The sequence below is a fragment of the Biomphalaria glabrata genome, chromosome 9 (genome assembly GCF_947242115.1).
Source record: "Biomphalaria glabrata chromosome 9, xgBioGlab47.1, whole genome shotgun sequence".
NCBI classification, from domain to species: domain Eukaryota; kingdom Metazoa; phylum Mollusca; class Gastropoda; family Planorbidae; genus Biomphalaria; species Biomphalaria glabrata.
Window position 1 is genome coordinate 7569218 of NC_074719.1, and position 27564 is coordinate 7596781.

A 27564-nucleotide genomic window follows, 5' to 3' on the forward strand; every position below is an offset into this window, starting at 1 on the left:
TTTGTCAAAAAAAAATTTTTCTACATTTGTTTTGCTAAGTTAAGTAAGTTGTTCTATCATACTAACTACTACATTTACACACCAAAAAAAAAATGTTTACTATTTTTTTAAAGAGGAAAAATTATTTAGTATGTATATAACTTACACAGAACTTAAAACAACAATAAATAAGCAGTTTTTCATATTACCGCGTGAACTGCAAGGCTGCACAGCAGGTATAGGACACTCAACCAAAGGGGATTTTTTTTTCTCTCGTATTATAGATTTTATAATGGTAAAATTAAAACAAATATAAAGAAAAATATCTACGGGAAAATGCTGGGTATCAGATACCAGGAAAAGATGCCAAATGAGTTTGGCTGGCAAAAAGCAGGGACTCCATAATACTGTGAAGATATTATGTGGTAATATTGGCTATATGGGCATTTGGGCTAATGTCCGTTGGGCCGGTAGGGCCACCTAAAGGGCCTTATGAATGAGACTATAGAAAGTGTTACATTAAATTGTTAAATGTTTTATACTATTCTCTTGTAAAAGGACCCTCTGAGCTTCGTGTTAAAAAATCTTTTACAGACTCTATAGTGTGATTAATACTAATTTAATCTAACACATATTCCCGAAATAATGTAATAGCCTATATCCGTTGGCAGTGCTACTAGTAGGCTTCATCCTTTTAGGGCCTACACTTGACGATTAAAAAGCAACATAAGGCCTATATATTTCTTACTTATGAAGATTTATTGTATGCATGCGTTCAGTTATCGATACATTAGGTAGACCTAGAATTGAATGCCTCTCGTATGATATAATTTAAGCCTACAATTTGTGGGCCGGATTGTATAGAAATGCCCCGGCCGATCTTAACACCCAGTCTGCCCCTGAGAGCCACTCAACTGCTTTCCCCTATGCCAAGGAGGACATAATAGCGCCTGCGTTTATAAGGCTTCTCTGTTAGGCCAAAAAACAAAAGTCACCGTTAATGACAATCTGGTATACAACTCACTAGAACGGTATTCGAAATAATATGCTCAGCTGTCAAATGGTAGTGATGATGTGGCCTGGCCCTATGTTTTGATACCCCCCCCCCCAATACACACCCTCCCTAACAAACAAAAAAGATTAGAATCCACCCATGGTTTTTGAATTTCTGCTCATTGCAAGAGTAACAAGTATGGTGCGTTTGTAATTTTTAAAAACAATGTGATTTATTTACCAATTAGTGCATGTTCTAAACATGGAACGTTACACATCAGCACCAATATTGCTCTGTAATGAACTGACATACTTTTTTTTTATTGACAAGACCATAGTCATCGGTATAAGGAAACAAAACAAAACAAAACTCTCTCTACTCCGCCCTCATAGCTATAGGCCTATCAGTCAATGCTTTGGTATTTTTTCCTCTTTCTTAGCTAATTTTAATCGGACTCCATTAGGTAAGAAACACAAGAAAGGACTACTAAAAGTAAAGTAAACAAAAACACATAAGAACACTCAAGTTGTCTAAACAATAATTTAGTCTATAGTCTATTACAAAAACACAAAGTAAGAAACTAGAGTTAGGCCTACTTAAACTTAATTAAATCCTCCAGCGCCGTTTGGCGCATTGAGCGCAAGCTGTTTCCATAAAGATCTGTCACTGATAATGTCTGAAGTCTCTTCCCACCTGGTATCCATTGCTCTGGGGTCCTCCATGAAAGTGTGGCGCCGAGTTATAAGAAGACGTCCCTGTTTGCGCTTTCCTCGTATTGGCCTCCATGTCATCGCAACTCTTGGTATGCGTAGTTCATTTTGTCGGAGAACATGTCCCACAAACCTCACGCGAGTCTCTGTCACAACCTCACTAAGACTAAGTGTTCGACTCCCAAGAAACTAGAAAGTAGAAAGTAACAAAATTGTTTGACACAAATGCACATTTTTATTCCATACTACTACTGATACAAAGTCGTACTTTATAATTTTGAAATAAGATAAGTGCTCCTTCTTACACAGCGCCATTAATTAGACCAAGGCATTGGCTGCCTGAATCAATCAGCCAAGAAAACCAATGACTTATCAGAGTTTCAGTCTCTCATTAACATGCACGACTAGAATAACACATGGCTACTTGTAGGACGTAAGCTAAATATTTTCTGTTAAGAAAGAACGTCTGTTATTTGTCAAGATTAAAAGATGTATTTTCATATTTCATAAACTTACTCACACCCAAACTTCGATTCGACGATTGATTAGCCGGTTTTCTTTTTTTTCTTCGTATTCTTCAATAGAATAATCCACACTCTATAATCTCTCTTCACCTCATAAAACAAACACATCTTGTTAGATCAGACTTCTTTGTATTTGTCTTCTTTCAATGGAAAAACCCGCATTAAAATCTCCCCCCCCCCTTTTTTTTTTTTTTTTTTTTGGGTTCGTCCGTGAATTCTAGAATCATTTATCACAGCGATGCCCAACCTAATTCAAGCTGCGGGCCATTTTAATTTCCGACACTGGTGTCGCGGGCCACGCACATGACCAAAAAATGTTAAAAAAAAAACAAACAACAACTTGAAATTGACCTGAAACTATTTCATTAAAACTCTTGGATCTAGTAATGACATTAATAATTTGGTATATTTGAAGTTTAACCTTAATCTATTTTTTTTCTACGTGTCTGGAAATGGCTTTAGTTCTCTACTTCAATTGTGAGCAACTTAGTAGTTATCTTCGCCATTAATACATGTTCTTGACTCTTTTTATGGATCCTCCACGTCATGATTGTTTTTTGATGCTGTTGTTATATGTTGTGTATTGAAACAGCTTGACTTTCTTTAAAAAAGATTCGTTCAATGGTTCTGGTAGATTCTCAATTTCCTTTTCATAAAGGCACAAACGTTAAAGCTCTTGGTACCAATTTATCAGAGAAAAAGTGAGGGCCATAACGTAGGTAAAGAAACATTTTTCAACCTTCAAATTTTTAAAGGGGTGGGGAGATTTTCTAAACTTTATACCGACGTTTCGGCGGGCCGGATGGAACCTCGTCACGGGCCGGTTCTGGCCCGCGGGCCGTATTTTGAGCATCACTGATTTATCACATAATGATATTTATTTGATTCGTCTTAAATTCATGATCTAGACTCAACACAATTCGTTTAATTCTTTATCTGTAGCTGCCTCTTATATACACTCAATTTGTGTGTGTGTGTGTGTGTGTGTGTGTGTGTGCTTCTTATTAAAACACAAACTCATTGAGCATTCTGAAAAAAAAAAGTTTTTCTTTAGCGTGACTCCAAAAGCATTTCATGTAAAAATATTAGCTATTGGCCACGTGGGAAAAAAATCTAGTTTGACCGTTATAATTTTCAAAATATAAACTTTATAAAATATAACTTGGTCTGAATTAAGAACACGTTTCAAAGGAAATTTCCGCATATAAAATACACTAAATGCGGAATTCAGTCTAGCATATAAGTTTCTTATAGTTATAATGTTTTTGTTTGGTGTAATTTCCACAAATTTCCATACGGACAATAAAGAGTATTATTATTATTATTATACTTTCTTTTTAACTGTGTACCGGTAAGTATGCATCTATATCATCAAACTAGAATATCCTTTAGGCTTACAATATCTCTAACTTGATCCAGTATTCAAGTATACTGTATAGATTTTAATAATTTCAAGTCTGGAACTATATCACCAAGATAAAATTTTATATAGGCCTTAATTTGAGGGCGTAACCATAAATAATTTCGGACCCTGTGTGGGTAGGGGGGATATGGTTAATAAATGTTCCTTTTTTATATCAATAATTCATTATTAAGAGCAAATGTAAATGATAGCTTTTACAAAAAGTCATCAGCTTCATAAATGATTGTCTTTAAAAAAAAATAATAATTGTATGTTAATTGTTCACCTTATTTTTTAAAAGATAATTTTTATGTCACACACACTCCCTAACATATATCTAGATGTCTAGGTATAGTTTAGATCTTTTAAGTTTATTTAAAAAAAAAAAAAAGCAACATTATCATTACACAACATTATTTTTTTTTGTTGAGTCATGATGATACATAGATATATAGATTAATTAAGATCAATATTCATAAGATCCTGTGATACAAAATTGCTTTATTCCTTGCATAATAAGTAAATTATTAAAAATACATTTGAAATATTATTTGGATTCTAAATCTAGATCTAGTAGAATATGTTTTATCTAGATTAAAGAGTTATGAAGTTGGAGGATTCCTTTGCAAGCATGTGAACTGTTTACGGCTCTTCCTACACTTTTTCTTTATAGAGTCTCAAGACACACCCACACGGATACTAGGAACTACAATGTCAACAAAAAGCATTAAAAAAACAGACACGGATATTCTGACGAATCAATTTTCTTCAATTAGATCTAGTAGCTGGAGTACAACTAGAATGGCAACCGATAAAATACCACTATTTCCAAAGGCAAAGTCCATGCTCATACACAGTGGGAACATAATTAATTGGAATCGGCTTAAAAGAAAGCCCAACCAGAATTCAACTGATGAGGTTTGTTAAACGTATTAGTGCTAAAACTAATTTAATATTAATTTATTTAATAATTATTATTTAAAAGATTTAGAATGAAACGATAAGTATTTTAAGTAAGTTACTAATTTAGTAAGTAAGTCGATAGTGTCGATTAAAATAACTTAATAAGTCGATAGTGTCACGGTATACGTATAGTGGCACTGACAAGATAGATTAAACTAATTTACACTTACTTCACTTAAACTTATATTTTAGATTAGATTGAAGATTCATACACCGCACAGTCACACTAGTCACTAGACCACTACTACTACTAGTCTAGTACTTGCATATATATTGATATTTTTCTATGACTAATCACTTCATTGCTAATTCATTGTTTGGCAAATGGCATTTAAACTTTGAATTCTTAGCTTATTTTTTTGGCAAGTAGTATCATTATTGTTGCTGAGTCATGCTTGAAACATAACATTAAGTTAGATCTAGATCAAGATGTCTAATAAATACAGAATATATAGAATTATTATATCTTGTCCATTTATTATCAGATCTACATAATCAAGAATAACTATACTAATTATATTAGTTTAATATCATCAGCATCATTGATGCCATCAACAATACTCAAAAGGTACAACTTCTGACTATTTGATTAATTTGTACTAAATAGATAAGTCTTGAACATCATGTTTTTCTTTACTATAAGATTATTTTCCCTTTTTATGTGACACACATTTTTTGAAAAATTGATATTTATTATAGTTCAATACTTCTTTTTATTTATTTTTATTTTTTAAAGTGTCATTTCAACCTGATAAAAAAATATATCAACTGTAACAGCGTCATCACATTTTGACTTAAAAAAAGAATTTGTTTCCTATTTTTACTTCACCTGCTCCATTCCTCTACTAATGAAAAAGTAAAAAAAAAAAAAAGTACTCCTTTCAGACCCTGTGATCTACAGGGCAGATGATGTAAAGGTCATCATTTTCTGTGGCCCACAGCTAACAAGGGTGTTATGAGGCCAGCAAAATGACTAATTGCCATTACTTTCCCCCAAAAATGTCAGGTATCCATTAGAGTTGGGTGGACTCAGGGGCAGCCTAAAAATCCAGGAATTCAAAATCTTAGTCTTCACTGGGATTCAAACCACTCAGCCACCACACCCCTTTCTATTAAGGACAAACTCATAACATTATTTTTTTTAAACATAATAAAATCTTTACATTTAATTACTAGACTATTATTTTTTTAAATTTTAGTGCGCTCTGGTTTCTTACTTTTTACAGTTTTTTTTTTTTTAATACCCTTCACTTTACTCTTTAAGTCTCAAATAGGAACAGTATAGTTTAATTTCAACCTTAAATGCCTTCACTCATTATCAATTGTTAGTCTAAGATTGCTCCTATGTATTATTAGGCAGCCTTTTTGCACTCTGTTAAGAGTGAGTTCATTGTAAGTATAAACAAAGTATGACTTTTTATTAATTTCTTAAAATTTTCTTGGTAATAAATATTTATAGTCTTTGATTGCAGTATCTTCTTCATTTCTTTAGGTGTTTATGTTATTGATGCTAATATTTGGTGTTTTGGATTGCAATATTCAATCAATAATTATGTCCTTCATTTTTCACAGGTCCTTGAATGTATCGGTAACACATTGGGAGCTTACCTGGAGTCTGCAAATAAAACAGATCTACAGTATGTTCAGGAGATCTACAAAGTCAACACAGAAAATGTTCAGGTCCTTGATGAAAATGAACGAGATGATGTCAAAATTACTGGTATGGTCATTTTATTTCATATAAAACAACATTGATAATTAGTGATTGATTCTGCCCAGATAATTTAGTATTGTCTATATTATCATTAACCCTGTGCGAGTAACTGGGAAAAATGGAATATGAATTAAGTAGTAACTGTAGTGTTTGAATTCAATTAAAATGAAATTTAATATGTGAAAAATTACATTATTCATGAAAATATATTAGTGGTCTTACAGGCTGCATTATTTAAACCATTTTCAAAAACTATTATCAATATTGATTACCTCATGCCATCTTTGCACCTCCTTTCCATGTGCTCTGCAAGTGTCGTAATGGGGGAAATCATTTTCTCCACAATACAGTTTGATAAAAAAAAAATTAAAAGATCGACCACACGTATTTCAATTAGAATTGGAAAAAGAACAGTACTTGCACCACAGAACAAATTATCAACCAAATACATGAGCTTCAAACCTATTGAACTAATGCTTAGCTAGTTTCAATCAAACTAAAACACTGAAATCAGTATTAAAAAAATCCTTAAACATTTCATTTTCACAGTGAAAGTATTTATTTGTTCACCTCAGCCTCCAAAAGTTATCACAGAAGTTGTGGATAAAGGTGAGTACCAAAGATTGATGCCAAAAATATACTTCATTTAGTCAATTTATTCTAAACATATTGTTATTTGTTAGTTCATACTTCACTCTGCACTAGATGTTGAAGATCTCATCATGCTCTAGTACCTGACATCTGCTTGTGTTCATATGATTGAACAACATTTGACTAGCAGTCTGTAGAATTAATTTGCTTTTATCATATCATCTTAGAAACTATTGTATTTCGACTAATTGCTGCCTGACTGCATGGAAATGACAAAAAGTTGAAATCATGTTTGGTCCATTCCATATTATGTAGCATGAACAAAACTCAAACCCTTTGGCTAGCATATGAGTTCTGAAACTTGGGAAACAAAAGAAAACAGATAATAGTTCATTTTATGATTATTTCCCTTACATTAGAGTGATTACCATTCTTCTTAATTAAAACATTGTTCAGAAAAATAAAATCTATTCAATTTTGTAATTGCAAGAAGAATTAGGTTTCAAAGAGCACAGAAAAATTGAACTAAAAAAAAAGAGTAAAGGGACGAGGGAACCGACTACTCAAAGAAAACCTCATTTGTTTTGAAAGATTAAGCATAACATATGGCCTAAGGAAATCATTTTCTCGGTTATTGTATAATTCTGAGGTTGAGTAGACGAAAGCTTAATTTTATTTTGAAAATTCAAGATTTTGCTACTATTAACTAAGCTTATTCCAGAATTTCAGTGTTTAAGCCTTCAGTAAATGATAAAATAGGAAACAATTAAGAGTTTGAATGATTAAAAACTTGAGTTTGAAAGACATAATGTATAATATATATAACTCTGACAAATGCTCTTCATTTACTGAGCAGTGAATTGTTCTTTTGTTATGCAGTGTTAAATGAACTGGGGACAAGCTTTGTGGAGACACTTCTCTTGTCTATAGCTCCATTCAGTGAAGAGGAAGAAGCAGACTCATCAGTTGTAAGTTTTTTCTGTGTTATACAGTATCATTTAAAAATGTGTTGTGCAAACATAGACCAAGTTCTATATGTTATATGTAAAAAAAAAAAGAAAGTTTTCTAGCAATACTTGTATGTCTTTGCCATCTTTTTGTGCTAGAGAACTAGACCTAAAATTCAAAATACAATTTACTAAATTCACAGTGACGGATCAATAATTTTTTATTTTCAGTGATGATTAAATTTTAAGAATCCAAAGTAACTGTTATTTACTTGAAATTGTAGTAAAGAGGAATGTTAGACTTAGTGAAATTATGTTGTTGTTTTTTTAAAACTAATAATATGCTACTTTATCATTGTTGTTTCTCAGCCAACTTTGAAAGTTATCCAGCCCTACTGGGAAGAAATGGAGCAGTTGGTAGCAAGCGACAAAGTTCTCTCCCTAGGTGTGTGTGATCTCAACAAAGATGCATTTGAGGACCTTTACAACTGGGCTAAGGTAAAGTGTAATCCTTTCGCCTATCGTGGTAATTGAGGTATTAGATTAAAATTATCATAAGAGATCCTGACCTCCAACATTGTAACCTACTTACCCAGAGGATAAAAACATCTAACCAGTTTTTGAGTTAGTAGGATCAAACTATTTTTTTATGAGTATGACTGTCCCTCAGAATCATCGACTAGTTTGATCTGCTGAGATAAGATTATTGTCCCTGAAAGAGCCCTTTAATGTACGATACAGTGTCTATTGTAGCGAAGATTTTCACATTCTGTTTCTTCCATTTTGCAATCCCCTCCCACCCCCAACTTAAATTACAAATGAATTTGAGTGATTCCCTAATTCCTATTTATAAGATATAAAAAATGTGTTCATAAAAGAATTGCTGTCATATAAATTTAAGCCTTTAAGGTTTAAGTTTTTGTACATCATGTGCAGCATATGAGAAGAGGGTAAATTAAAATTGTTCCTCTTATGCTGTGTCCACTATATCTTGAAAGTTACATGGTAAGATAGTGTAAGTAAAGCTAAGATACTTGCTCAGATGGAAATGGAAACAACAGGCATAGCGCCATTGTTACATTTTCATATTGGATGAGACTCTTTAGACATGTAAACGACAAAATCACAGTTTATAAATACTTTAATCTTTATTAACACTGAAAACACTTTCTTGTTCATAGTCCTCCATTTCGGTTCTTCTTTCCTTTCAACACGCAATCGTACCATTTCACATTCACACTAAGATGCGCACGTAACACCCCCCCCTGTTTAACAAGTTCGATGCACATCGAACGTCCAAAATACAAATCACTGAATATATTATCAGACTATTCCAAGTTAAAACAAATCGGTAACATATAAAACCATAATGTAATAACTACACAAAATCAAACACAATGTCATGTTAATACCAATACAATTCCAACATGGAATAACAATTATATTCATCACAATAATAACTGTTATTATGAGCAATTGAAACCACTTCTGTTAACATATATCTATAAGTAATCATATTTCTATTAATACAACTCCCCACTCATAATCGTATGCCTGTACAAAACACCATCATTCCAGTCGCAATCAAATAGTTAACAAACAAAGTCTATCTTGCTCCATGCATATTGTAACAACAATATTCAATTCATTACACATATATTTATTCATTGTAGAATAGAACAATAATTAATGTCCATCATTCCCACCTTTTCTAATCCTATCTATATAATTCTAACATTATTGACATGCCATCCTTTCCGCTTCCCTCCTTTGCAATGATGTCCCATTGTGATCCCACTACCTAATGATCTAGCTGTACTGTTTTCTAGGCTGCTAATATCCATCTCTTTTCTCGTATACGCCTCTTCACTATTGTACCTTGAATCCTTAATTCTAATTAATTGTTGACACTGTCTTCTAATATGCCCCCTTCTCCCACAATTAAAGCATAAGATGTATGAACTTGTACGTCTATATGTGGGTTTAAATCGCTTTCCCTGTACCACTGATTGCCTTACTTTACTTTGATTTGGACCCATTCCTATTGCATTGCTTTCTACCTTATCTGTTAATTCTTTTTTCTCGTGCTCTCTGCTACCCATGTCATCTGATGTATGAGATCTTATGTCTTCTTCCACATCCCCATTTCTACCTCGCGTAGACTTTATCCCATAATATTTCTTCCAATTCTCAATCTCCCTTACTGAACATATTTTCACCCCATGGATATTCCCAATAATTAAATCTATCTCACCCTGATCTACAACACAAGCTTCCACTGTCCCCTTAACATACGGTGTGTCTATACTAACTTTAGCAATCGGTAATTGTACAATATTCCCATTAAACATAACACACTTCCTAGATTCGCCTGTATATTCATGGTCTTCCACTAAATTCTTATTCACTCCAATAATAGTGCTCCCAGTAACCCTGATGGTCTTGGCTGCCTTGTTCCCTACGAATGTCTGAAAAATCTCCAATGTTCCAGTATCAGATGACAATGATAAGCCTTGCTCTATTCTACCTTTCTCCCAGTCCTTTCTTTCCTGTCTGTTTCCTTGATATCTTCCGTTGCGGCTATCATTTTGTCTTTCATATGTACCACTTCTATACTCTCTCCTGTGTCTCCCTTGTTCTGTGAGAGTTATTCTGTGTCTCACATGTTCTGTTAAAGGCAACTATTTCTTCTATATCACTGCCTCTAGATAATTTCTTCTCGGGATGTGCCACTTTATAAGCCCTTATCAGTCATACTATGTCTTCTATGGATTTCGGTTTCCTCTCCAACAGAATTATTTTTAATTCCTCCTGACACTCGTACATCACTTTGTCCAGCATGAGAAATGTCTTAAGACTGTCAAAGGTTTTTTCTACCTCAGCGGTTTCTATCCAGTTATCGAAATGGCTGCTCATTTTGTCCAAGAAGGTCTGCGGGTCATCCTCTGGTTCTATCTCACAATTAACAAACTGTTGGCGATAGAAAGCTTCTGTTTTCCCGAAAGTTCGAAGTAGTTGTTCTTTCACAATGCTGTAGTTACTCTGGTTCATACATATTTTTGAAGGCACCTCCGCTGTAAATGATCTTGACAATGAGAATGTCCATTTGTCTTCAGGGTACTCCAGTTCTCTCATTTCTATTTCGAACTTCTTCAAAAAAATGTCTATGTCCATTTTGTCTTCGTTGAATATCAAACCTTTATATTTTGCCAGTTTATTCCCTGTAGATTCACTCTTTCTTTTATCATTCTCTTTTCCTTGGTCTGTTTTTAACTTTTTCTCTGCTGTCTCTTTTTCAAATGCTAATCTTTCTCTTTCAATGGCGACCAATTCATTTTTCTTTTCCCTTTCAATTCCTTTTCTCTTTCTCTTTTGTCCTCCTTATCTAATCTCTCCTTTTCTTTGTCTCTTTCCATTGCTAATCTCTCCTTTTCTTTTTCCCTTTCTCTTTTGTCCTCCTTATCTAATCTCTCCTTTTCTTTGTCTCTTTCCATCGCTAATCTCTCCTTCTCCATTAACCTTTCTTGTACGTATTTTCTTAGTTCTGCCCCTTCAAGCTCCAACAACCTTCCCTCTTCCTTCAACGCTGCTACCTCAGCCCTGTCCGCCATAGTCTATTTCTAATAATATCGAATCGAATGTTCACCTGTCTCTAGATCTAGACTTTACTATCTCTACTGTCTGCTGACAGGAGATCCCCTGTGTATAGAGGGATACGTGGGTTTTACCTTTGCGTTGGGCGCCACTTGTTACGTTTTCATATTGGATGAGACTCTTTAGACATGTAAACGACAAAATCACAGTTTATAAATACTTTAATCTTTATTAACACTGAAAACACTTTCTTGTTCATAGTCCTCCATTTCGGTTCTTCTTTCCTTTCAACACGCAATCGCACCATTTCACATTCACACTAAGATGCGCACGTAACAGCCATTAAAAGATGAACATAACATAATGATAATGAAACTAAAGCAAACATCCTAAACAAATACTTTGCATCAGCATTCTCAACCCCAGGAGACAAAGACATATTACTGAATTTGAACCAAGTAGACAACATAGAAGATATAGTAGTACAAGAAAATGGAATTCAAAAACTATTAGCCAACACCAAACCAAATAAAGCTTCTGGACCTGATGGTACTCAAAGAACTAAGCAATGAGCTAGCCCCAGTGTTCAAAATACTCTTTCAGGCTTCACTTAACCAGGGCAGAGTACCAAAGGACTGGAAAGAAGCTAATGTCACCCCCCTATTTAAAAAAGGAGAAAAATCTGACCCAGGAAACTACAGACCAGTATCACTTACCAGCATCACATGTAAAATCCTAGAACACATAATATGTAGCAACATTATAAACCACTTAGACAAACATAATGTCCTCACACCATACCAACATGGCTTTAGGAAATATAGATCATGTGAAACACAACTAATATGACTAATTGATGATTTTTCAAAAGGTTTAGATAATAGTGAACAAATAGATGCTATCTTACTAGATTTTTCTAAGGCTTTTGACAAAGTTCACCACCATAGTTTGCTTAAAAAATTAAAATATTTCGGCATTAATGGTCCACTGCATCAGTGGATATAAGATTTTCTGATAGGGAGAGAACAAACTGTAATAATAAATGGCTCTAAATCAACACCGATAACAGTAAACTCAGGTGTACCTCAAGGAACAGTCTTGGGTCCACTACTATTTTTAATTTACATAAATGATTTACCAAATTGCATTACTTCAGGAACAAAAGTCAGATTATTTGCAGACGATTGCATAATATATAGAACAATAAAAACAACACAAGACACAGATATTTTACAAAGAGAATTAGATGAATTACAGAAATGGGAATCAAATTGGAGCATGTCTTTCCACCCAGAAAAATGTCAGTTGTTAAGAGTAACAAAAAAACTAAAACAAATTAATTCCACTTATCTTATTCATGGCAAACCAGTAACACAGACTAAAAACGCAAAATACCTAGGTGTTATAATAAATGAAAAACTATCATGGAATCCACATATTGATGAAACTACAAAAAAATCAAACAAAGCATTAGGATTTATTAAAAGAAATTTCTATAAATCAAATAAGAACATAAAACTAAAATGTTATTTAACCTTGGTTAGGCCAATAATAGAATATGCATCCTCTGTTTGGGACCCCTCAACTCAAGAAAACATTAAGAAACTGGAACAGACACAAAATAGAGCAGTGAGATTCATAACAAACGAATATTCACATTTGACTAGAGTAACACCTTTAGTAAAATCACTAAATTTAGAAAGCCTTCAGGACAGAAGGCTCAAAAGTAAAGTAGCAATCATACATAAAACACTGAACCATAATCTTCAAATACAAAAACAAAATTTAATAAAATACTCTGAAAGACACAAAGATAAAGGCACATTCCTCGTCCCATATGCTAGGACAAATTTGTACAAATACTCCTTCTTCCCTAGTACTATTAGAGCATGGAGTGGGTTGCCTGAGCTAGCCAGGAAAACCAGTGACTTGGCAGAATTTAAGTCATTGGTTAATATGCATGACTAAATGCATGATGCGTAGGACGTAATCATCTTCTTTTTTGAAGTAACGTCTGTATTATATAAGATAAGATAAGGCCCATTTCGGGCTACCTTGGGTGAGTTTTTTTTATCTCACTCGGGGAATAGCCCAGAGATCCAGTCCAAAAAGTCCACCACGCTGTTCCACAAAGGGATAATAAGAGCAAAAGGAGTGGTGGTCTTTGCATGGAACATTGTGGTTACAGTATAGGAATATAAGGTAAACTCCCCATGGTTGCGGTACCTCCGGCTGCAAGCAGGTCCATTCCGGAGTGGGGTGTGCCAAGTACTCGGTAGTCACCTTACTCAGTCCATGATTGTTAATTGATTTGACAATCTACTTTCAGGTCAAACCCAGCATAGACCAAGTAAATTTGGAGTCTTGTTGTATCATGCCAAAAGATTTAACAGAATATGCCAAGTCCATTAATGTTCAGTTGTTGACTCACAATGACAGGCCAGGTAAAATGGATTAAAATGCTAACTTAGCTTTAAAAAAAAATCATGCAACATCTTTTGCAATTTTACTTTCAAGGGATGTTGTTGTACATTTCTTAAAACGTATCCATTTGATGTCAAAAATTATATTAGTAATGATGGTTCAAGAATAAAAGGTATAAAAGTCGGGTTATACTTATCATCTAAATAGTATGCAATGCAAGTGGTCTTTTCATGTGTAATGCATACATTTTCCATGATAGAATGAGCTGGTGATATATTTTTATTATTAAATTAATGTCACATATCCGTACAGTATGTTGAATTATATTGTATGTCATATCAGCTAGTAGAGATTTTCATTAAACTACTTATTATTTTTAAATGAAATATCCTTACCTAAAGGAGCTGCAGTGGCTGGGTGGTAGAGCGATAAGCTTCTGAACCCAATTCAAATCCTGGTGAAGACAGGGATTTTTTATTTCAGGATATTTAGGGCGCTTCTGAGTCCACCCTGCTCTAATGGGTACCTGAAATTAATTATGGAAAAATAAAGGCAGTTGGTCGTTGTGCTGGCCACATGACACCCTCATTAACCGTAGGCCACAGAAACAGATGACCTTTACATCATTAGCCCTATAGATTGCAAGGTTTGAAGTGAAACTTAACTTAGCTATCCTCATATAGTGTTGGTTGTTAAATAGCCGGATAGGTTTTAAGTTATAATCTATTTAAAAAAGATTTTATCACCAAATGCATTATTTTGAACTATTTACATCTGTGAAAGCAAAAAAAAAAAACAAAGAAAAAAAACTTAGAAATTGATTTGAGTGTTCTCTGCCATCCCAACTTATCTTCTTTGTATGCATCCTTAACATTGAAGTGGTCCAATTATTAGTTCAGTATCTGAATTGAATTGTCTAGTCATTTACAGGTGGTTTATCATGTAGTCTTTCTTTGAGCAGAGCATCTTGAAGGCTTGACTGCTTGTTGATAAACTACACTGACTTGAAGTATGTGAAACATGATAAGCATTGTCAAGCGTAGCATGCGTCTCTGGTTCCAATTTTATCTTATGAAATTTGTGTCACTTTCTGCCCCTACCAATTTTATCTTATGGAATATGTGTCCCTTTCTGCCCCAACCAATTTTATCTTATGGAATATGCATTGTCCCTTTCTGCCCCTACCAATTTTATCTTATGGAATATGCATTGTCACTTTCTGCCCCAACCAATTTTATCTTATGGAATATGCATTGTCACTTTCTGCCCAAACCAATTTTATCTTATGAAATATGCATTGTCACTTTCTGCCCAAACCAATTTTATCTTATGGAATATGCATTGTCACTTTCTGCCCCAACCAATTTTATATTATGAAATATGCATTGTCACTTTCTGCCCAAACCAATTTTATCTTATGAAATATGCATTGTCACTTTCTGCCCCAACCAATTTTATCTTATGAAATATGCATTGTCACTTTCTGCCCAAACCAATTTTATCTTATGAAATATGCATTGTCACTTTCTGCCCCAACCAATTTTATCTTATGAAATATGCATTGTCACTTTCTGCCCCTACCAATTTTATCTTATGGAATATGTGTCACTTTCTGCCCCAACCAATTTTATCTTATGGAATATGTGTCACTTTCTGCCCCTACCAATTTTATCTTATGGAATATGTGTCACTTTCTGCCCCAACCAATTTTATCTTATGAAATATGCATTGTCACTTTCTGCCCAAACCAATTTTATCTTATGAAATATGCATTGTCACTTTCTGCCCAAACCAATTTTATCTTATGAAATATGTGTCCCTTTCTGCCCCAACCAATTTTATCTTATGAAATATGAATTGTCACTTTCTGCCCCAACCAATTTTATCTTATGGAATATGTGTCCCTTTCTGCCCCAACCAATTTTATCTTATGGAATATGCATTGTCCCTTTCTGCCCCTACCAATTTTATCTTATGGAATATGCATTGTCACTTTCTGCCCCAACCAATTTTATCTTATGGAATATGCATTGTCACTTTCTGCCCCAACCAATTTTATCTTATGGAATATGCATTGTCACTTTCTGCCCAAACCAATTTTATCTTATGAAATATGCATTGTCACTTTCTGCCCCAACCAATTTTATCTTATGAAATATGCATTGTCACTTTCTGCCCAAACCAATTTTATCTTATGGAATATGCATTGTCACTTTCTGCCCCAACCAATTTTATCTTATGGAATATGCATTGTCACTTTCTGCCCCAACCAATTTTATCTTATGAAATATGCATTGTCACTTTCTGCCCCAACCAATTTTATCTTATGAAATATGCATTGTCACTTTCTGCCCCAACCAATTTTATCTTATGAAATATGCATTGTCACTTTCTGCCCCAACCAATTTTATCTTATGAAATATGCATTGTCACTTTCTGCCCCAACCAATTTTATCTTATGAAATATGCATTGTCACTTTCTGCCCCTACCAATTTTATCTTATGGAATATGCATTGTCACTTTCTGCCCCAACCAATTTTATCTTATGAAATATGCATTGTCACTTTCTGCCCAAACCAATTTTATCTTATGAAATATGCATTGTCACTTTCTGCCCAAACCAATTTTATCTTATGAAATATGCATTGTCACTTTCTGCCCCAACCAATTTTATCTTATGAAATATGCATTGTCACTTTCTGCCCCAACCAATTTCACCCTTGCAATTTCTTCTTATTACAGAAAATTTTTTTTTTTTTTCATCCTCAGTTTTTATTCCAACTGACAAGTTGAAGGAAACGCTACTGTCAGTTTCCACAGAGCGTGACAGTGAACACTGGAACCCTGAGTGGGCTGCCAGGTATTCAGGGATCTTGAAGTGTCGTGGGATCATATCAATGAAAGGTTACATCTTCCATGCGACAAGAAACAGGAAACATTAAAAAATATGATCTGAATTGTCAAGAAATTTAGATATTACATATTTTTTTTTAAATTTATGCCTTAAAAATTTGTGCATAGCTTTTTTTGTAAAAAAGAATATTTTTTTGTTGAAATGTCTAGATTATATAGATCTACTTGCAAGTTTGTCTCTGTCAGCCTTTTAGATATGAGTTATATTTTTTGAAAGTAACTGTTTTTTAGCTAAATAGAATAGTTGGAAAGCAAGTATTTTGAACATATCAAAATGTTTTAGCCTGTTTAGAGAAGCTGAATTTTCAAACAATGTCAAGAGAATGTTAAAGACTTCATCATTAAGTTTTTTTGTTGATAAAAAAAAAAGTTTAAAAAGATTAAGTCACAATAAGATCTATTAAGTTTTTCTATCTAAATTTTAGCAGACACTGATAGTTTTATTGTCAAAAGTTTTCCACAATTTTTTTTCAACTTATGTGGGACCAAATAAGGTGGGCAACACTCATTAAAGGTTGAACAAATTCTTTTAGAGTCTGATGTCATGTTATTGGCAGGTATTAGTCAGGTTGACCTCTTGACTGATTCTCAAATTCTCTTAATGAGGTCAAAGGTTCATGTAATTAAAGTCACAAGATAAATATGGGCATCATCTTGTTGTTTGGTTTTCCTTTTTTTTTTTTTGAGGAGGTGTCATGGTAAAATCAAGAAGTTGGCTAGTTGCCAGATGTGTAAGAATGACCTAAGCATTAAGAAAAGGTTTCACGAGGTCAATTTTCAACTTTCATAAAATACAAATTATTGAGCAGGATATTAGTATGATAAAAAAAATCACTAACAATGGACTACATTGCAAAATGCTACATATCAGACAAAATATTTTAAAATACAATTTATATTAATTTATCTAAGTAAATCAATGTGCTAAAAGTCTGTACGTTCTATTTGAGACATTAAAATTATGATATTAGATATTTAGATATACTAAATAATATTATATCTTGAACTAACAACCTAGACATATATTAAAAGGTTTATTTGTATGAGGATGATTCAACTGCTGTTTTTTTTTCCCAAATTAGTCAGTTTCCACTTGATATGTCAGTAATTTTATTCTAATTCATATAAGTCATTCATTAGGAAAAACAACACTATAGATAACATGCACACATTTCAGGATTGAAGCAACATAAAAAAAGGGGCAATAAGAATGTTCAGCATGGTTATCTTTCCATTTTTTAATTCAATCAATGAGGGCAAAAAGAAAAAGTTTATTTTTTGAAACAGAAGGCAATATTTTTCTCAAAATCAAATTAAACAGGATTAAAAAAAACAACTTAACTGTATATTTGTAAAACAAGGCTTAGGAAAAGGAATGAATGCATGACTTGATTATTTGTAATAGCACAATATGTTGCTTTTTTTTTTAAATATTAGATAAATGCACCAATATCATGATAATAATAGGGTCAGTGCTTTTATCAAGAAGATAGCTCTCTGTCAATAATGTTATTTCTTGAAAATTTTATCTTTAATTTAAATACATATTTTATGTTTAAATGTTTTAGTTGAAACAGCTGTTAAAAATATTTATGTTTCTCTTTATTTCTCTTCTTTTCTCTTTATGTTTATATTTTTCTCTTTTATCTCCATGGTATTAGTTTTACCTTTTGTGATTACAATTCTCAAAATGTTTTTAATTATACAATATATATTTTTCAATATACTGGTATATTTTTCCACATTTTGTTGAGAGGCTTAAGGTCAAGGTTGCTGCAGTATAGCAGTATATTTCGTTTCGGTAGAGGTGTCATGACTAAAATCTGTGCTTTAACGTTTCACTGTGCTTGTCAGATATATTTGATTATACCTACACCATTATAATCAAGTTTAGTTGTGTTTACAATCAGCTTTATATTCTTCGGAGCCTTTAATTTGAAAAAACAAAATGTGAAGGCACCTTTTTTATGTATATATATATATATATTAGAGCTGCTCAGGTTCCATGAATACTTTGTTAAAAATCTAGTTTCTTTGTTGTTCTCAGTTCTGTGTGATATCTCCAATTTATAAATGTATTTTGTATATATTGTTTCAAAATGCTGAATGAAGATCCAACATGTACTCAACTCATACATTTATTTTTTTCAAATGTTTGTTTTTTGTCTTTCACAAATATATATATAGGTCAGTCTAGTTTTCATTCCACATTTCAACTTACATCTTAAAATGAAACAAATGTTTTGACAAGGAAAACTTGCAGCCATTCCAATGACTAACTGCATTGGCTAAGTTAAACTACCTTTTGATCAATAGTTTTCAGCTTATAATAAATCCTTTCTATGAAAAGAGTTTCCGACCACTGTTTTCAAATTAACACTTAATTTAGAAATACGTTTCTGACCACCGTTTTCAAATTTTCCCATCTTAATTTTGTATTGATGTCTTGGAACAGCAGGTTTAGAAACACTGGCTAAGAATGTCTTCCAACAGTTGGTTAGGTGACCATTTGAGCTTTATTGTGTTTTATTATCTCTGGTATTTGTCCCTCGTGTTATTATGAAACTACAGCTTTCTCTGCATTACACTGTCTTTGAATGATGTACGCTACAGATAGAAGCTGTAAGAAGTTGTATATAGTTTACTTACTTTGATTCAAATGCTTTAGTGACCAAGAGTTTAATTTTTCCTCTGTTATTTTATTGTCAGACAAGGAGTTACACCTATTTATATATTATTTATTGTCAGTTTGCTTCATCATAAGTAAAGTTTTCATCTAGTTCAGCCATTTTCTTTGCTGAAGACAATGTTTGTCCTATTAGATTGACATAGTGGTGTGATTTCAATATCACACATCTGTAAAATCAGTTTTTTTAAATAAATGTTCACACTGTAGAGTGTAGACCTAACATTATCACACATTTAGTAAAGAAATAAAGTACAAAGTAAATATTTATACACAGTTTTTTTTTGTTTGCTTTTTGTTTTTTCACTTTTGTATCATTTAGGAAGCCATCTGATCTGAAGTCTATGTTATGATATGAAGCTACCAGATCTGAAGTCTATGTTATGAAGCAACCAGATCTGAAGTCTATGTTATGATATGAAGCCATTTGATCTGAAGTCTATGTTATGAAGCAACCAGATCTGAAGTCTATGTTATGATATGAAGCCATTTGATCTGAAGTCTATGTTATGAAGCAACCAGATCTGAAGTCTATGTTATGATATGAAGCAACCAGATCTGAAGTCTATGTTATGATATGAAGCCATTTGATCTGAAGTCTATGTTATGAAGCAACCAGATCTGAAGTCTATGTTATGATATGAAGCAACCAGATCTGAAGTCTATGTTATGATATGAAGCCATTTGATCTGAAGTCTATGTTATGAAGCAACCAGATCTGAAGTCTATGTTATGATATGAAGCAACCAGATCTGAAGTCTATGTTATGATATGAAGCAACCAGATCTGAAGTCTATGTTATGATATGAAGCCATATGATCTGAAGTCTATGTTATGATATGAAGCCATTTGATCTGAAGTCTATGTTATGAAGCAACCAGTTCTGAATTCTATGTTATGATATGAAATCATCTGATAAGGAGTCTATGATATGACGCCATCAACATGAAGTGTATGATATGAAGACATTGATATACTCAATAATGTATGACTATGTTAGAATCTATAATTTATGATATCATCTGAAGTCTCTAATGTGATATGAAGTTCTTGTATCTTATTGTCCTCATTTAACATTCAGGGTGTGAATTAATTTTAATAACAGATTGATAAGTTTAAAAAAAAATCAAATCTTCAAACAAAAGGTTTGTACTGACTAGTTCAGCAAAGCCAAACAAAAATTTTTTTTTTTGTTTAACTTTTCCATTCATAAGAATGGTGTATGTCCTAGCTATGTCAAATACAACATTTGGCTAATTAACTTGTACACAGAATAGACGTTTGAAAGACTGAATTTTATTGTGGGGTATACATTTTCCTTTCACCCAGTTCAAAGCTTGGCTACGCAAGGTTTTCATTGTTATTGTTATTGATATAGGCACTCCACTATCTATAAAATGCTTCCTTATGGCATGCGTCTCAAATAGTCTCCTGGCCTTAACGTGTCGCTCAGTTAGTGAGTCCTCGGAACTGTTTTCACAGACGGAGAAGGGTGAACGTGAGTAACAGTATCCCACTGTCACTGACCACAAACTTTATTGGAACTTGCCGTTCCTTTGAATAGATTAGCTGTGTAGAGTAAGGGAAGTTCTGTGTGGGTGAGATCATTCTGGTCATAGCTAATGGCCCCATGAGGGATCCACCAGGGCTTCATCTGGGGCCCCTAACTGAGCCCAAACTCAGTCCTAAAGGTGCCCTTTTGGGCCAACGTTCATCCCCCAAATGGGGCCCGTGTGGTTAGCCCCTTCGATTCCCATCAATGTTTGCCCCATACTGGCCCCATCAGGGCTTCATCTGGGCCCCCTTATTGCGCCCAGACTCGCCCCTTAAGGGCCCCATTTGGGCTTTCATTAATGCCACCCAAAGGGCATAGTATCTTTGGCCCTGTTGGGGCCCACAAGTCCTTCCCCTCACTGACCCCACACGGGTTTCCCAAGGGGATTTTCTGGGCCCCCTGACTGAGCCGTGACCTAAGGGCACCGTTTGGGCCAATGTTCATCCCCCATTTTGGGCACATACGGTTAGTATGGGCTGGCCCAGTTGGGGCCCTAACTGGGCCCAAAATCTTTGCTATCAGGATCTCCTTTCTATGAGATGATCCATTGTCGTTTCCCAACCGAAGGAGGTCATAGAGATAATATGATTCAAGTGTATACAAATAAAAGAGTGATTCAAATGTATACAAATAAAAGAGTGATTAAAATGTTTCTTTATATGACACCTTGTAATTCAAAACTTTTTCAATGAAAAATATTAACTTAAAATGTACTTTATGGTGATAGAAAATTAAAATGGATAAAGAAATAAATATGAAACAAGAAAAAAAAAAATATGTAGTCAACTTCCCTGATTTTAACAAATGTGGATGCTCTCCACATATTTAAAATCATGTATGGGACTTTATTTCAACAATGTATTTATCACGAGGCTGCAGGGAGCTTTATTCTACCACTGAAATGTTACAAGGCTGTACGGTACTTTATTTTACCACTTAAGTGTTTCAAGGTAACCTCATACCATACGACTGAAATGTTGCTAGGCTGTATGGAACTTTATTTTACCACTGGAATGTTGCAAGGCTGTATGGAACTTTATTCTACCACTGACATGTTGCAAGACTTTACAGATTTATTTTACCACTGAAGTGTTGCAAGACTTCGCAGATTTATTTTACCACTGAAGTGTTGCAAGACTGTATGGCACTTCATTTGTACCACTGAAGTATTGCAAGGGATGTTATTCCCAAAGTATATTTAATTTAATTCATTGATTAACACGCATGACTAGATTACCTAGGACATAATCATCTTCTTTTTGGATTTAACGTCTGTTTTTTATAAGATAATATAAAGTTAGGATTAAGTGACATTAGAACTTTGGGAAAATAGAACATATAAACATAGATCTAGAGGTAACAACACAGGTTTTTTGTTGGTTAAATATTTTACATGTTTCGGATGTTCCTTTATAGTTGAAGATAATTTACTTCCTAGTCCAAACCTCCCGCAGGACGACGGGGAATGGGAGCGGGCAGGGACTGAACCCGGGACCATCGACAAGTCCGGACGACAGTCCAGCGCGCAAACCGCACGATCATGCAGCCATCCATCTATAGGCCACCGGCAAGAACGAAATAGAATTCCTCGAATTTTGTCGTACAACGGATAATCTTTTTAGTTGTGTTTCAATATTCGCATCAATTTAATTCAATGCATACATAAAGTATGACATCTCCATTTCGCAGAAATTGACTTATTGCGTTTTTTTTTGTCTGGATTGGATTAGAAGTGTGATAAGTAGACTGTGTAATGAATCAGTAATGATATAATTTAACTTTAAAAATAGCCTAACAGACAGGCTTAAGTAGATGTGTCCTCACATTAAATAGTCCCTATCAAATATTACGTTGGGACTTGGGTCGACCTTCAGAATAACCCCACAGAGCACAAAGTAGTTAATTGTATAGTTTAAGCACAATAAGAACCAAGCCACAGTTCTAATAATGATAGACTTTAAGTGGGTAAAATCGATTGTGACAGGACCTAACTCTGTATAAATCAGGAGCTATCTAGGCTACACCAATTAAATTGCTAATGATCTGTACAAGCGGCAGAAGAGGGAGTTAACATTTACCACTATTTGAAAGTTGTCATGTGTGACCCACAGCCAAGCGACCGAATTCACGCTAAACCAGTGTTTTTACAAACTCTTTATTTAACGGAACACTTCGCACATACGAAGAATTTAGTGGAGCACTTTGACTTTTTTATGTCGGATTATTTTCTTTAAAAAAACTATAATTAAATCGTATTCTAAAATTTAGCATTATTCTTTATTTTCAAGTATAAAACTGGGAAAGATAACATAATTTTTATTGATCCGACTACCTCACCTTAACTACTGTAACAATAACAATATATAAACAAATACGAACAGCATTCACACACGATACATATACATACCTACAACCAGCGCTTTATGAATTAGACTTCTATGTACTCCTCGACGACGACAGATGACCTTATAACACACTAACCGAAAGTGGGATAAAACTATAATTAAATACAAACACAAACATATGAAAAAACAAGGTTACAAAGACAGTTTGTGTGGAAACACAAACTCAAAATCGGCCCCCGAAGTGGTCCACCCAGGCAGATAAAAAGGCAGGTATTTTCAGAAAGAACATCAGAATTAAATTCGATCAAAGACAAATGACAGATAAGAATGGAGAAAGAAGGTTGACAGATATTGTGTGGTGCCACAGCGGTCCAGCAGACCAAAGGATAGGTAAAAGTGAATGCGAAGTTAAATGTGAACCTGGCCTAGCTGACGTCTTATAATGAATATCTAATTGCTTCGTAAATGGTTAGTCCTCAAAAAAAAAAAAAAAAAGAAAATCAAAACTTTTCCTTTAGTTAAGTGTTCTATGATTCTAACCCAGTGCTGCAGTTTACGCGATAACATGAAAAATTACTTAGGCTATTAATTGTTGTTTTAAATCATGTCCAACTTATATGCATATTAAATAGATTTTCTCTCTTTAACAAAAAGTTTAATTTTTGTGTGTGTAAAGGTAGTAGTTAGAACTTACTTAACTTAGCAATACAAATCTAAAAAAAAATATTTTTTGACAAAAATCAAAAACCGTTTGCATAAATGTGTTAAAAATATGGCAAATGGTCATCTAAAGTGTTTGTAAAGTGTTCTACATGTTTCGGATGTTCCTTCAGAGTTGAAGATAGTTTACTTCCTAGTCCGAACCTCCCGCAGGACGACGGGGGATGGGAGTGGGCAGAGTTTGAACCCGGGACCATCGATAAATCCGAACGATAGTCCAGCGTGCAAACCGCACGACCAGGTGGACATCACCCCTAAATAAAGAGCTTCCAGTGTTTGTTACTATTAATAGTGAATAGTTGTAAAAGTGGTGTATTTTTATGAAAAAAACTGCTTGCATAAGTGATTTAAAAAATTTGATTTTTCGCTTTTAAAAAGAAAAAAGTAGCCATTGCATCAGAACTTTGAATGGACTAAAATATTATGATGTCGGATTTTCACTATCTTTTCTAGTTTACGAGATCTAAACGGGACGGACAGACATTTCACACAAAACTAACAGCGTCTTTTCCCCTTTCGGGGGCCGCTAAAAATGCACACGACACTACTTATTTTTAGCGGCCCCCGTAAGGGGAAAAAGCCGCTATTAGGTTTGTGCAAAATGTCCGTCTGTCCGTCTGTCCGTCTGTCCGTCTGTCCGTCTGTCCGTCTGTCACACTCAGATCTCGAAAACTAGAAGAGATATGAAAAATATTATTTCATCATTAAATCCGGCTTGAAAAGTTTAGGTGCAACGGCTACTTTTGGTTTTCTAAAAGCAAACCGTTTAATTTATAAAATTAATTATGCAAGCGATTTTTTCATAAAAATACACCAATTCTAAAACAATTACGTAAATGTAAGGGAGGCAATGTTACAATATGCTAACAAAGATGGACAATTTTTGTGTATTTTCAGTATCACTAAGTCAAATATATTTTTAAAATGTACAGGAAATGTTTACAACAAATACAAATAATAGTTAAAGGCGTTTTTTCTGGTCAACTAGCTGCTAAAATTAAAAGAAAACATTTCTGTTTGTTTATAAAGGCTAATAATGCACTTTGTATGTAAATATCACGCACATTTTTTTAAATGGACTTTTTATGCAGCGATTTTCGTGCAGTAGCGTAACGTCGCAACATGATCAGGTGCTAAACCAATTCCTTAAACTTTTTTTAAAAATCAGATTTTATTTATTTTTTGTTTAGTGCCCCCATCCGAATAAAAGAAGCTTATTTTTGTGCGTTTTGTCTGTTGGTCGGTCTGTCCGTCACGATTAGATTTAAAAAACTAGAACTCTAAAAGCTATTGAAAATCTGATTTACCCTTTAATGTTCCTTCCATAACATCTCAATAGTTTTAAGTATCTAAAATTGATTGTTCCGGATTTTTTTGTGCAAAACTAATCAACGCCAACAAATGTTTGTGTGCTCTTCTAACTTATATTACATTCAATTTCCATGCTTAAACGTTGCAAAAACACATTATCAATAATATGTTGTTCCGTTTTTTATGTAAATAGCATATTAATGCTAAATCATAATCTCTATACTGACTTATATTTCATTAAGTGTAAAAATGTTCCGGATATTGTTTTATAAAACATGAATTATGCCTAATGATTGTTTGAAATCGCATAAGGCTTTAAAAAAAAAGTAATTTACTAGAATTGATTACTGAAAATTACTTTTTAGACATTTAATTTTCTTGTAAAACATAACATAGAAGTTTTGTAATCGATAAAGAAAGTTCCGGATTTTGTTTCTTACAAATCGTCGCCAGAAATTTCCGAATTTATTTAAAAATCTACTAACGCCAAATAATTGTTTGAACTCCCTCTTCTAATTAATAAACAAATAATCTTCTCATTTACGAAATAATGTTTTTACGGATTTTTATGAAAAATATTTTAACTCACTACTCTCTTACAGTACATTTAACTTTCTACCTAAAACATTAAAAAATCTAATTATCGTTAATATTATGTTCCGATTTTTAAGGAAAACAGAATCCAAACACCAAAGTAAGGTATGAAAATCTCTCCACGTGGCTGTAGTACATCTAATTTTCATACGAGACCATCCAAAAAATTTAATTAACGGTATTACATTTATCTGAAATTCTCTTTTTCTTTTACTATTTATACAAACATCCGGAACAATCTATTATATAAACTTTTCAATTGTGTTCATACCTAAAAATTATTGCGATGTTTTGAAACGTAAAATAAAGGTTAATCAATTTTTAATAACTTTTAGTTGTTTTTTTTTATATCAAGATAACGGACAGACCGACTGACAGACAAAACGCAAAAACAAAGTGGCTTTGATCCTTTTTAAATAATATCTATTAGAACTCAGTGCACCAATGTCTATGAACCCTCTTTAAATATCTCGTGTAAATAAAGACATTTTTTTTATGGTACCGGTACTAGCCTATTGTGAGGTAATGGAATTTTTTTTCTTTGACGTCATATGAATGGACTCTTTAAATGTAATGTTAAAAGAACGCACTCGGTGCACCAATGTCTATTAACCCTCGAAAAAATTGCTTGTATTAATGAAAACATATTTTAGTCTAACTAAGCCGTGTGACGTAGTGTTTTTTTTTCCTTTGACGTCACATGGAATGAATTCTTTAAATGAAATGCTAAAAGAACGCACTCGGTGCACCAATGTCTATGAACACTCGAGAAATGGCTCGTGTTGATAAAGGTGATTTTTAGTCTAGCTAGGCCTTGTGACGTAGTGTTTTTTTTTTTCCTTTGACGTCATATGGAATGAATTCTTTAAATGAAATGCTAAAAGAACGTACTCGGTGCACCAATGTCTATGAACACTCGATAAAAGGCTCGTAATGATGAAGGCGATTTTTATTCTAGCTAGGCCGTGTGACGTAGTGTTTTTTTTCCTTTGACGTCATATGGAATGAATTCTTTAAATGAAATGCTTAAAGAACGCACTCGGTGCACCAAAGTCTATGAACACTCGATAAATGGCTCTTATAGATGAAGGCGATTTTTAGTCTAGCTAGGCCGTGTGACGTAGTGTTTTTTTTTCCCACTGACGTTATATGGAATTAATTCTTCAAATGAAATGAAAAAAGAACTCGGTATAGTAATGTTTATTAAGCCTCGTTATGTGACTCGCGTTTAAAAAAGGAATGATATCTTGATTTAGATCTAATCTAGATTTTTTAAACTAGATCTAGATTTTTATTACAGTATATCTAGATCTGGATTTATATTCTAATTAAAATTATTTTAGAGTCTAGATCTAGAATTTCTAGATCTAGTTTAGACTAAAATAGACTAGATTAAGATGTAGAATTTCAATTTCTAAACTTAAAGTGTAAAAAAAAAAGGGTAGATTTTCATTTCCAAACGTTTTGATCAATATTGTAATGTTTTAATATACTAAAACTAATCTACTATTTTTTTATTAAATTTAAATTTAAATTTACGGCAAATGAATCTTTGAAACATTATTACTTTTGACCATCCGATGGCTGCCTGGTCGTG

At 33.5% G+C, this 27564-nt stretch overlaps 1 protein-coding gene and 1 long non-coding RNA gene across 3 annotated transcripts; one reads left to right on the forward strand and one right to left on the reverse strand.

Moving 5' to 3' along the window:
- The first annotated feature begins 1289 nt into the window (after window positions 1–1289).
- On the forward strand, window positions 1290–19712 carry LOC106071129 (glutamate--cysteine ligase regulatory subunit-like). Of its 2 annotated transcripts, XM_056041976.1 has the most exons (8): window positions 1290–1436; window positions 4283–4527; window positions 6145–6292; window positions 6836–6895; window positions 7757–7845; window positions 8194–8322; window positions 13748–13862; window positions 16613–19712. In XM_056041976.1, the coding sequence occupies exons 2-8, from the start codon at window positions 4321–4323 to the stop codon at window positions 16783–16785; spliced, it is 921 nt and encodes a 306-aa protein (XP_055897951.1). In that variant the 5' UTR covers window positions 1290–1436; window positions 4283–4320; the 3' UTR covers window positions 16786–19712. The 2 variants fall into 2 exon arrangements, with proteins under 2 accessions (XP_055897951.1, XP_055897952.1); XM_056041977.1 differs by lacking the exon at window positions 1290–1436 and having other exon boundaries at window positions 4085–4527.
- On the reverse strand, window positions 1495–4829 carry LOC129928282 (uncharacterized). Its single transcript, XR_008779864.1, has 2 exons — window positions 4743–4829; window positions 1495–1872 (listed from the first exon to the last, which is right to left on the reverse strand). It is a non-coding gene; the product is annotated as an uncharacterized LOC129928282 (long non-coding RNA).
- Window positions 19713–27564: the final 7852 nt, after the last annotated feature.